This window comes from Phacochoerus africanus, chromosome 6 (genome assembly GCF_016906955.1).
Source record: "Phacochoerus africanus isolate WHEZ1 chromosome 6, ROS_Pafr_v1, whole genome shotgun sequence".
NCBI classification, from domain to species: Eukaryota; Metazoa; Chordata; class Mammalia; order Artiodactyla; family Suidae; genus Phacochoerus; species Phacochoerus africanus.
In genome coordinates this window covers 93,157,962-93,170,565 of record NC_062549.1, presented here as the reverse complement: position 1 = coordinate 93,170,565, position 12,604 = coordinate 93,157,962, and the positions used below count along the sequence as shown (strand labels likewise).

The window sequence follows — 12,604 nt, the reverse complement described above, 5'->3', positions numbered from 1 at the left end:
GATGGAACCTGCATCCTCATGGATGCTAGTTTGGTTTGTTAACCACTGAGCCACAACGGGAACTCCCAAAAAACAAATTAAAAATACAAGATAAAAGGGTTTTCTCTAGACTGACAGAGCTGTCTCCCAGAACTAACTTGCTGACCAGTGGTCAAAGGGGAAATCATTTGTTAGCCCCTCCCTGGGGGGGAAGTGCTGTGTAAAGGGCTCAGAGGGCTTCTTCTCTCCCCTGTGTCTGCCTGCTAGATGTTCCTCTGCAGCTGAACAGCTGGCAGGCAGCCGGAGATGGGGCCCTGCTCAGGAAACCCCCACCTCCGCTGGGCCTCTCGGCTCCTGGGACTCCTCAGCCTCCTCTTCAGTGAGTGGCCCGGGCTCCTGGGCGGGAGGGCCAGTGTGGGGAGCATGACACAGGGTGTCCTTTCGGTGTCTAATGTGGTCGAGGAACCAAAAGACACAACAGTTGTGTTATAAGGTAGCAAAGGCGGTGCATTTTGCTTAGAGCCCCGAAGTGAAGGAGAACAACCAGGTGGCCTTTTGGTTGTGGCGAGGCTGGGACCCTGAGCTGGGAGCCTTGGCTGCATGAGGGACACATTTCCAGGGAGGTGAGGCTGCTTCTGCTGCAATGGCAGGGAAGCTGGGGGAACCTGGTGGTCCCTGGGGAGAAGGATGGAGACAAAGTGGGGGCGGCTCCTTGGAGCAGAGTTTGGGAATGAGGCTGCCCTGGTCTGGACCCAGAGGGGACCTGACAGCCTCTGCAGCTGTCCTGTGGAGGGGGGCCAACTAGAACCGCAGGTCTGAGCTGGAGGAAGCAACACTAGCTTGGGATCCTTGGGCTTCTCCGCTAAAAAAGGACGGGGAGGAGTTCCTGTTGTGGCTCAGCGGTTAAGGAACCCAACTAATATCCACGAGGAGGCGGGTTTGCTCCCTGGCCTCGCTCAGTGGGTTAAGGATCTGCGTGGCCATGAGCTGTGGTGTAGATCACAGTCGAGCCTCGGATCCCGCGTGTCTGTGGCTGTGATGTAGGCCAGCCGCTACAGCTCAGACTTGACCCCTAGCCTGGGAACCTCAATATGCTGTGGGTGCGCCCCTAAAAAGACAAAAAAAAATGCACGTACCAATTGGTTGGGAGGTATTTCCAATTTCTATAATGCCAGATGCATGGATTTCCATTAGTAAGATGCAGAAAACTCCGTATGATAAAAATCCTGATATTGCAAAGGAAGTGGGCAGTCTTCAGTAGTTAAGAGCATCTCTACACCCACATGTTTATAGGAGGATGGAGAAGACGCAGAAAGAGACACAGTAGATTGCGAATAGGGAAAAGATTGGAAATAGAGGATAGAAAGCAGGCAGGATGAGGAATTGAGCAATAAAAGGGAACGGGAAGAAAAATAATGTCCCAAAAAAGAATGTATAAATATTTGTGTGTTTTGAAAAATTGCATGATTGTAACAGATAAAGACATTAAGGAAAAACTAATGAAGCAAAGAAGGTATTGTACACTGAGAATTCTGATGAAAGTTTTGAATGCTTTTTTGTGTGTGTGTCTTTTGAGGGCAGGACCCTTGGCACATGGAAGTTCCCAGGCTAGGGGTCGAATCTGAGCTGCAGCTGCCAGCCTACACCACAGCCACAGCAACGCCAGATTGGAGCTGCCTCTGTGACCTATACCACAGCTCAGGGCCATGGAGGATCCTTAACCCACTGAGTGAGGCCAGGGATCAAACCCGCACCCTCATGGATACTAGACGGGTTGTTACCCCTGAGCCACGCCAACAGGAACTCCCTCGAAGGCCTTTCTTGTTCTAATCTTTTGTTTTAACATCTAGCCACTTTTATTGTTATAATCTATTGTTTTAATATCTAGTCACATCAAGTGTTTCTTTTATCAGAGAAACGAATGAAATTCAGTGAATTGGAGAGTGCTTGTAACACTGTGATATAACAGTGAGCATTTTAAGGACTAAATTCCTTTAAACTAAAAAATGTGGGATTTCTGCCCTTTTTCTAATGCTATTTAACTGGAAAAATATGTTCAATATTATGGAATATTCTCTCTAGATTCTGAAGCTGGGAGATTCACAATTTTGAGAGAGAGAGAGAAAAACTGAAGTTCTCATTTTACAATCAATGAACCAATCGGTCAGTCAATGAACTGCTGTGGGTTTCCTAGTGTGATGATGGCGGAAGAGTCAGAAAAAGGACAATATTTTATGTTGCTTTGCGAGTTTGAAATTTTATACTATTTAAATCTATTTTAACTCACCTTGTTACACCCACACACTCGTCAGCTTTATTTTCTTCCTCTTTAGGATTAGATCTGTTGTAGATCACAGCTCCTGCTGCCCCCTTCTCTTTCTAAGTCTTCTTCCCTCTTCCTCCCAGCTGGGCTCCCAGCCCTTCTGGGTGGGTCCTCCCTGCAGTCTGAGGGCTGAACCTCCTCTCCCCCTGGTCCCCTCCTTCCCAGCAAGTGGAGGACGTGGCTGGGCTGCTCAGCTGGCCAAAGTCCTGCCCTGCGAAGCCCCACTGAGTGCTGGCTTCCTCTTTCCCAGGAGAGGCCTGGTGGAGGGTGAGCCTCCAGCAGTGGCCCAGATGCTGGAGATGCTGGGAGGGGGAGCTCCTGGGGAGGACGGGGCTGGGGTGGAGAGCTGATGGGCAGCTCCCGCAGGGAAGAAGCACAGGGCAGGCAGGGAGGGAGGGGCCCTGGCTCCAGGTTTGGCTCTGCCCTGTGTGACCCAGGCCAGGGTCACCCCTGGGGAGCTTCCTCCTCTGTGACAGGAGGGGACTGAGCAGACCCCCTGGAGGGCCTCTCCCAGCTGTGATGTTCTGGGATTCAGTGGCTCTGGGCAGACAGGATGCTCCTGCTCTGAATCTTCACCCTGTCCTGTTCTCCTGTCCTCTTCTGTGTCCCGACAGGGACTGAGAGCTGCAGGGTCTGGGTGGGGCACCTTCCAAGAGAAGACCCCCCACTCATCTCATGATCACTTCTCAGCCCCCCAAGGAGGGAGGGAGAGAATGCTGCCCTTCAAGTCCCTCCCGTAGGAATCCAGCCTGCACCCCCTCTGTTTTCTCTGTCTCTGCTCCTGAGAGGGTCTCGGCACCCAGCGCGCTGAGTCCACCTGCTGACCATCATCTCCTTCCCCACAGGGTGTGAAGACGTGTCTGCAAGCCACGCTCAGGAAAGCAGGCGATGGCTGTTTAGCATCCGCTAACTAATAGCCTTGGCCAGACTCTTTCGGCTCCTGGCTGTTTCGCAGAAAAAAACAGCTTCTTTCTCCCTGTTTCCCTGGTGCTGCCCCCTCTGTTACCAACTCTGGGGAAAAATAAGACAAACCCTGTTTGATCAGAATTACTGGTGAAAATCCTTTAGGAAGGAGGCACCCTGGAGACTGAAATACTGTCTCTCAGGAAGTCCAAATGCGCATAGGATTATGGCACGAGGGCTGTTTCTTTGAGCCTCAGCTTAAATAAACATTTACATGTAGGGTCCATTGTTGTATTAAAATTGCATATGTAAACATGGATGAATTCTAAGTGTGGGACTGACCTTGGTGTTAAAAAATACTTTCACTTCGCTTATGAATGGAGGAAGCAGTATAGGCTGTTAACAAGTGGTTCAAAGGAAGAGTCAAAAATCACACCTGTAATGACCATCAGGAATGAGGAAATGAATTACAAATAGATATGCTGTGTTCACACGGGTTTATGGTATTTGCAGCTCCATCGATAAAGGTTTGGAAGGATAGGCATCAGTAACAGGGCTTTTATATGGGATGGGGTGCACTTCAAACTGTTAATCAACTCCAGAAGCCATTGAATTGCTTTCAATAAATAATAAAAAATAACACAATACTTATAAGCAACCCATTAAGGGAAAGAGAGATGCCCACACCCAAGAGGGCCAATTACATAAAAATTTCCAGCCCAACCTTGCGAAAACGTGCAGCCTATCCTTCCCTCCACGTTTACCACTGTCCTGTGGGAAGGGACCTGGGCAGTGGGAGTGAGAGATGGGAGAAACTTCATTTTCAAACTCTACCTCCCCTCCTTTTTTTTTTTTTTTAAATCATATAAATGTATAATATGTTTACAATTTCAAAAATTCTGAAATGCGATCTGCTCACCCTTTGAATGGGGATAATCATCTGTACCTACCAGCTTTGATGGGTTGTCTTGAGGATTACTAGATACTTGGTATCTGACAGAGCTGCTGAAAGGTAGGGACTGTGACTTGCTCATGGCAGATGGGCTACGTCTTGTTCCAGGCAGTGAATTCGTCCTTCCCTCTTCCTTCCTTCCTCGCCTCCATCCCTCCCTCTTTTCCTTCCTTCCTTCCTTCCGTCCTCCCTCCCTTCCTTCCTTCCTTCCTTCCTTCCTTATTTCTTTTCTTTCTTTCACTGCACCTGCAGCGTGTGGAAGTTCCTGGGCCTAGGATCAAACCCATGCCACAACAGCAACCCAAGCCACTGCTGTGACAATGCTGGATCCTTAAACTGTTGTGCCATAAGCAAACTTGCTCTTTTAGCATTTTTTTTTTTTTTGTCCTTTTAGGACTGCACCCTTGGCATATGGAGGATCCCAGGCTAGGGGTCTAATCGGAGCTGTAGCCACCGGCCTACGCCTCAGTCACAGCAACGCCAGATCTGAGCTGTGTCTGCAACCTACACCACGGCTCATGGCAACGCGGGATCCTTAAGCCACTGAACGAGGCCAGGGATGGAACCCACAACCTCATGGTTCCTAGTTGGATTGTTTCCACTGTGCCGAGACAGGAACTCTCTATTGGCCATTTTTCACTAAAGCACAGCTAACTAATTAATTAGTTTAATTTAGTGTAAAGTGTACAGAAAAATGATTCAGTTATTGATTTATACACTCAAGCACACACACATATACTTTTTCAGATTCTTTTCAATTATATGATATTACAAGATATTGAGTAGAGTTCCTCATGCTGTGTAGTAAGTCCTTGTTGTTTATCTATTTTATGTACATAGTGTGTATAAATTCCAGACTCCTAATTTATCTGTCACCTCCTCCCCATCCTCTTTGGTAACCGAAAGTTTGTTTTCTATGTTTCAGATACATCTTCATTTTTTATTTTTATTTTTTGCATTTAGGGCTACCCCTGTGGCATATGGAGGTTCTCAGGCTAGGGGTTGAAATGGAGCTACAGCTGCCAGCCTACACCACAGCCACAGCCACGCCAGATCGAGCTGCATCTGGGACCTACATCACAGCTCACGCCAACGCCAGATCCTTAACCCACTGGACGAGGCCAAGCATTGAACCTGCAACCTCATAGTTCCTAGTCAGATTTGCTTCTGCTGCACCACAATGGGAACTCCAGATTCATCTTTAAATAAACAAGAACAAATCACTGTGAAAAAGGTCATCAAAAAAAAAAAAAAATTCCCCAGGCGCTCTCCCTTGCATACAAAAATGTAGTATAAGTAGGTTGTTTAGAGGAGGAGAGAGAGACCAGAACTTCAGCATTTTGAGCCACCCAGAGTGCCTCCCTTGGAGAGGGTGAGTGTGGGTGGAGCCTTGTCAGGTGAGGGGAGAACTAGAGGAGATCCTTGCTGAGGAAGATGGAGAGGCTCCAGGGTCAGGGTCTGTGAGGCCCAAGGAAGAGGTTGAGTGTGAAGGGAAAGGGGCGGGGGGGGGGGGTTCCTCTACGGTCACTTTGCTTTCGTTTATTTGGGCCTGAGCCCACCCAGCTAAGCAAGACCCTAGATCACGGATGGCTTTTTCTCCACAGACTTAACCCCCCCTCTCCCACCAAGGCCATCTCTTCAGGGCTACTGTGACTCTCGTGATGGAAGGACCGGTTTTATATAACCCAGGACCACCCAGTGACATCCCCTCACCTTTGCCGGGTCCTATTCCTTACAAGCCAGTCACTAGGTGCAGCCCAGCTTCCAGGGGAGGGGGTTCCACGGGGCTGTGACCAGCAGGAGGGAGGGATTTAGGGAGACACTTTGGAAGCTGCCTCTTACAGTTATGCACCTGCTGTGTGTCCCTGAAAATGTACAAAATCAGTGATTTTGATCCATTATCTTCTTTAGTTCATACTATCCTGATGAGGCAGATAAGGAAAGTGAAGGTTAGCAAGGTAAAGTAACATGTCTAATGTTGTAACCCACCAGCATCAGGATTGGATTCCAGAATTGCTTCAAAGTCATGTCCTAGGCTCCTTTCCAAGAATGAAGAGAGAAGACTGGAGGGGTTTCATGAGAAAGGTGATTTCTGTGGTTTTCATTTGTTCTTGAGACAATCCTCCTGTTTCCTGTTTCCAATTCCCTAGGCATTTGCAGCAGTGGGACCAATAGCGATGGAGGTCCTGCTCCTGGAGTTCAGGATTCTGGAGCTCCTGATCCTCAGCAGGGGATCCGAGGAGGTTCTGTGCTGTTTCATGTGCTCAAGAAGCAAGACGCTGAGCTGGAGGAGGTCATGTGGGGCTTTGGTCCTGGGCCAGAGTACAGAGTCCTGCTGCGAGTCCGTCCTGGGGAAGCTCCCATATGGGTGAGCCTCCAGGACAGGTACCAGCAGAGGGTCCATGTGCCCAACATGACGTCCCTGAAGATTGAGAACCTGACCTCCGAGGACAGTGGGCTGTACCGGGCTCGATGCAGCTTCACTGGAGGAGTAGAATTTACCCAGGTTTTCCACCTCACTGTGTATGGTATGTGACCCCTGCCACCCTATCCCAGGGCTTATGTCCTTCTTCTAACCCTAGGAGTGTCACATAGGCCCCACACTGGTTGGAGGATTCATTCCAGACACCAGCCTTCAGATTCTCTTTTCTCCCTTGAAATGAGGGTACTGGGTTCACCACAAATGGAGAGCAGAGCTGAGAGTCACAATTGGGAGCAAATTGCTTCAGTGTTTTGGGAGAGGAGAATGGAAACTTAAGGGAAAAGGATTTTTTTGCCATAATGTTCATTGTTCATTATAGGACTGAGTGTGTTTCATTTGTGCATTGGTTGTGTGTTGCTGTCGGAACAAATTACTATAAATGAGTGGCATGGAACTATACATATTTATTATTTTCCTGTGTGGTGGGTCAGAAATCAGACATGGTCTCCCTGGGCTTTCGAGGGGTTGGCAGGTCTGTGTTCCTTCCCGGAGACTCCAGGGGAGACAAAGTTTCCTTGCTTTTCCGACTTTCTAGCAGTTGCCTGCCCTCCTTGGCTCATGACCGCCTTCTTTCACCTTCAAAGCTGGCAGTCACAGGACCAAATCCTTCTCACATTGTATCCCTCTGAGCTACTCTTTTTTCTTTCACTTTCAAGCCTTTTTGTGATGACATTGGGTCCCTCCAGATCATCAGAATCACCTCTATTTTAAGGGCAGCCAATGAACAACTATAAGTCTCTCTGTCCCCTAATTCCCCCTATGTCATGTAACCTGCATCTTCATAGGTTTTGAGGATTATCATGTGGGCATCCTTAGAGTGGCTGGGGGCCCTTGTCTGCCTCCCAGCATTTGGAAATTCATGCCCCTTTGCCTTTTCCTGAGCACAGGCCTGAGGCCAGCTTCACCCACACAGACTCCCCAAATCCAGCTCTAAGAGTCTTGGTAGGTAAGGCAGAAAGCGTACATTGCACCACTTAAAAGCAGTTAACCAACACTTTCTTGCCCTAAAGTTCCTACTGTTTGGGAAATATCTGCTATGAGAGAGTGTCTTTTGCAGCTTTAGGTTCCCATGTGATTTGTGAGACTGACTCCTTGATCTGTCACTTCGCTTTCTGTGTTGACCTCAAGCTGAGTGGCCCATTCCACCCTTGGAGGTGTCATGCCTGGTCACTATGACCGCATCTCTCAGAAATGGCTCTTCTTTGGACATCCAGTGCAGGCAGAGGTCAAGCCTCCACCAGGGCCTGCAGTTCCAGGTGTCATCTGAGCAGGCGAAGCAGGGCAAGGTCCTGGACCAGGTCAATTCCTTCATTCCAGACGTCTTCCCCCGCTAGGAAACACCCCGTTTCCTGGCAAATAATGGTCCTCAAAGATGACCCAGCATTTAGTTTTCTTTTTCTTCAGTATTTCTTTTTATGGCCAAACCTGCAGCATATGGAAGGTCCTAGGCTACGTGTTGAATTGAAGCTGCAGTTGCTGGCCTACAGCACAGTCAAGGCACCACCAGATCCAAGACGCACCTGCGACCTACACCGCAGCTTGTGGCAATGCCAGATGCTTAACCCACTGAGGCCAGGGATCAAACCCACATCCTCACACACACCCCATCGGGTTCCTGACCCACTGAGCCACAAGGAGAGCTCCACATTTAGTTTTCTTATGGAAGAGTCTTAACACTTGCTCAGTCTAGTGAGCTCATGTGGGGCTTAGCCCAGTGGTTTCCTTTCTTACAGTCACTTCTATGTAAATACAGTGGGGTCTGTACCCACTGAGTTTTATCTGGAAAAAGCCCTCCCCATCCTGAGGGTGAGGATGCCAGAGCTTCAGTGAGATAATGGATGTGAAACCAAGAACCGTGACCTTCTCCACTCATGTGAGGCTCCATTCTTTTTCCTTCCTGTCCCAGAGCCTGTGCTCATTCCCCAGATCCTGGTTAAGTCACCATCCATCACTCATAGCTGGTGCAATGTCACCATTGAGTGCAGAACCTCAGGGGACACAGAAGACCTGAAGGTGACCTGGGAGGGCAAGGGCCTCCCCAGGGAGCTGGAGGAGAGAGTGACACTGGGACCAGCCCCCAATTCCTGGACCTTGGCTGTGCACCTTCCCTGGAGCCAGCCCTACACCAACATCACCTGTGTGGTCAGCAACGAAGTGGACCAGAAAACTGCCACCTTCGACCTTGGGGAAGTCTGCCACCTCGGGGACGCCCATGGTGAGTGCACCTGCCACAGGGGAGGGGCACTCTCAGAGTTCGGGTGCAGTGGGATGAAGGTTCTGGGTTTTCTCCCCATCATGTTATTAGCACCACCTCCCAGAGGGTCACCCCATTCAGGAGCCTGGGCAGCCCATCCAGGTTGTGTCTGTTGTTAAGTGTCTCTCAGTCCAGGCTCTCCTTTCCACCCCTTGCCCCTGCTGGTCCAGGCAGCAGCCTTCCAGCTCCTCTCCTCACACTCATTCCTCATTCATTGTGTGTCTGGAGTGGTCTTTTGGAAAAGTAATCAGATATATCCCTGGTGGTTGTTGTCTGTGGGATTTGACACAGTGACTCCCTGTGGGATTCAGGGCTCACACGCTCCTCTGCCCACATTTCTGGGCTTCACACTGAGCTGCTTGCGTGGTGTTCCTGAATGTGTCCTGCTATTGCGAGCTTTTGAGCATCTGGTATTGCGGTTTCCTCCACCATCAGCCCTCCTGCCCCCGTCCTTCATGTCCTGACTTATTCCTATTGAAGGAGCCCCAGCAGGCACAGCTACTTCCTATGCATGTGACCTGTGTTGTCACCTGGACTCAGAAAGGCCCCTCTCTTGGTTTAAAACTGTACAGGTGCCATCTTGACATGTTAACTAGCTTTTGAATAGGGGTCCTGGGGTTTCATCTTCACAGGGCCCTGCAGGTGCTGTAGCCACCCTGCCCCAGGCATCACCCCCTAAAGGGGCAGTCATGGTCACCCCCACGTGTGGAACACGCCACTGACCTTGAGGTCCACAGACAAAGTAGCAATGTTCTGCTTATGGATCTGTCTCCTCTGTAGCCTGGAACTCCTTGAGGGCAGGGGCCAGGTCTAGTTGTCCTTTGAATCCCTGTCCCAAGCGGGACATCCTGCAAAGTGGTTCAGGGTGTTGCCTTGAATGGAAGAATGGCCTGGTCCCCTGTGTGCAGTCTTGCCCCTCTAGCCCAGCCTATAGCAGCTGCTGGGGGGATGTGATGTGTCAGCATCACTTAAAACCTTGTATTACCCTCTTCTGGGGCCCAAACTGGAGTCTCAGATGAAGGTCAACACTCAGCATGTCCCTTAAGACCCTGTGGAAAGAGACTTGTTGTCCCTCTGATCCTCTTCAGCCAGCTCCTCCCTGCTATGTCCCTCTCCTGCCTGCCACAGTGAGGTGATGGCAATTCTAAGGCCAATGATTTGCCACAGCCATTGCCTGAACGTGGGCCTCCTCCTTCCCGGCGTGCTGTGCCCAACCTGAATACCTAGTAAACTCCTACTCCTGCCTCAAGACTCAATTTTACACATCACCTCCTCTAGGAAGCCCTCCCTGAAGACCTGTGTACGGGTGGAAACCTCTATTGCATGGCAGTCTCTCTGGCTGGTAGACTTTGGTATTTTCTCAGTGTTCTCTCTGGGTGACCACACCTTGTTCCTTCCAGTCTCCCTGAACTCAAGCAGGAGCTCAGGAGGAGGCTGATTGAATGAACCTGCCAAGCTCCTCCCTCTTCAGCTCCTGAACCAGGACCCTTCAGACCTCTCCACGTGCTCGCTCGCTCTCTTTCCCCTTGGCAATGGGCATCTCAAGTTCTGTCTGGCCTTAATGTTCTTCATTCTCTCCGTGTGAGGGAAACAGGTTCACTTGGAGAGGCGATTATTGTTTCCCTTCGAGGCATCCTAGGGTCTGTCGTGGTCATGGTGTTGGTCCTCAGAGGTGGACTGTACCTTTGGAAGGCACACAGGAAGAAGAAGAAGAAGATGGAGACTGCAAGAGGCAGGTGGCACTTCTCCTTCCTGCCCTAGTTACTTCCCCTCCTCCACTGGACCCTTGGCGCCCTTCCTCCTGCATTTGCTGCTCAAGGAATATCTGTGCACAGGGGATGGTGGCATTGTTCTTGGCCTTAGGATTCATAGCAATGGGGGGAGGGTCCAAGTTTCCCAGGCCCCAATTAAAGCTCCACTCTGTGTGTGACTCAGGAGCAGGATCGCAACAGGACTACAGGGTCTGTGATTGTGGCATCTAGAGTGCAGAACTGAGCCATCAGGAGTCTCTTGAGGTGAGATGTACCCAGTGAGTACTGGGCACTGTGCCCAACCTGTGCTCTCCTGGTTCCCTCACTGCCCAGGCCTGGGTTTGTTTAACTCACGCATTGCTGTTTTTCACTCCTCCTGCCACTTTAATTCTTTCTGGACAATACACTGAGAATTTAACTCTGGGACCAGTGTATAGACCTGTGGAATTCTCCAGCATTCTGGCATTTTGGACAGATGCCAACCTTTGTTGAGTTGGTGATGGATAGGCCTGTATTCAGATGTGCTTAGTTTGCCATAATGTTCCCTTTCTATTCCAGGGTCCTACCCAGGACACCACCTTACCTGCAGGTGCTATGTCTCCTGAGCTCTTCTTGGCAGTTTCTCAGACTCATTTTAAAGAATACCAGTTAGGAGTTTTTTAAATGTCCTCAGTGAAGATTTGTTTGCTGTTTCTCTCATGATTAAACTGGAATTCTTTTTGAAGAAATCCACAGAGGTAAAGTGTCATTTAAATCAGCTATCAAGGGTACATAATATCAATATGACTTATCTGATGGTGACCTTGACCTTGATGACCTGGCCAAAGGGAGTGTTTGTCAGGCTCATTCATTATGATGTTATTTTCCCCCTCCCCCCTTTCCACACGCTTCTCATCGGAAGGAAGTCGTTACGTGCAGTCCACACTTAAGCGGTGAAGGTTGTGCTTCTGTCCTTGAGGATGGAGCATTTACACACATACCTACTTGCTAGAGTCGTCTGAGTGAGGATGAAAGAAGTAATGCACACCAAGTGCTTAGTCTCAGTGCCTTGTATGGAGTAAGAACTCAATAAATGTCAACCACAGGAAATATGCCAGGGAGCCCTTGGTCAGGATTAAGCATATGCAGCAGACCTCTGAGGTACAAAAGGCCTATTCAGATACATGCAGATACAGTTTATTAGAATAGTAGATTTTGGCCTTTGATGTGGACAGCTCTAGGATTTGGGTCAGAAATATTTCCGAGCCCCAAATGTAGCAACACCTGGGTGGAGCAGTGAGTGGCAGTTATTTTTCCCAGGTGTGGGTGGAGGCATTGCTCTATTGCTCAGATTCCGATCAGTGAGTTTTCCTAGATCTGCTGACCCTACAGAGAATGGATGTGGACTTGCCTCGGCTCCTCCACAAATCTTCCAGGCAAACGGCCCAGAGTTGAACAGAGCAGTGGAATAGTTACATTATTCTAATGGACAAAGGGTAGCTCTCTCCCCTACCCTTTCTACCTCATCAGGGTAGCTCTGATGAGAATCAGAGGAAGAACTAAATAGATGGGTGGGCTGAGTTCCTAGGAGAGCATCTCTGGGAGGGAGAGGTTCTTCTACCATTCATGGAGACGTTTTGAAGCGTTTGGCAACAGATGCCAGCATCACTTTTGAGATCCCCTGGCCTCTGAAGACCTGTTGGGGAAACACCATACACTTTCTTTCTTTTTTTTTTTTTTTTTTTAGGGCTGAACCCACAGCATATGGAGGTTCCCAGGCTAGGGGTTGAATCAGAGCAGTAGCTGCTATTCTATGCCACAGCCACAGCAACGCAGGATCCGAGCTGAGTCTGCGACCTACACCACAGCTCATGGCAACACTGAAGCCTCAACTCACTGAGCAAGCCAGGGAATGAACCCGCATCCTCATGTATACCATTCTGAACCTACTGAGCCACAATGGGAACTCCCACCTACCACT

At 49.5% G+C, this 12,604-nt stretch overlaps 1 protein-coding gene across 1 annotated transcript; it reads left to right on the top strand.

Annotated features, from left to right (window-relative positions):
* Window positions 1–217: 217 nt before the first annotated feature.
* Window positions 218–11,372, top strand: LOC125129507 (T-lymphocyte surface antigen Ly-9-like). Its single transcript, XM_047784261.1, has 6 exons — window positions 218–358; window positions 6,308–6,685; window positions 8,546–8,854; window positions 10,488–10,625; window positions 10,829–10,908; window positions 11,203–11,372. Exons 1-5 carry the CDS (start codon window positions 286–288, stop codon window positions 10,873–10,875), a joined length of 945 nt encoding a protein of 314 aa, XP_047640217.1. The 5' UTR covers window positions 218–285; the 3' UTR covers window positions 10,876–10,908; window positions 11,203–11,372.
* The last annotated feature ends 1,232 nt before the right edge of the window (window positions 11,373–12,604 follow it).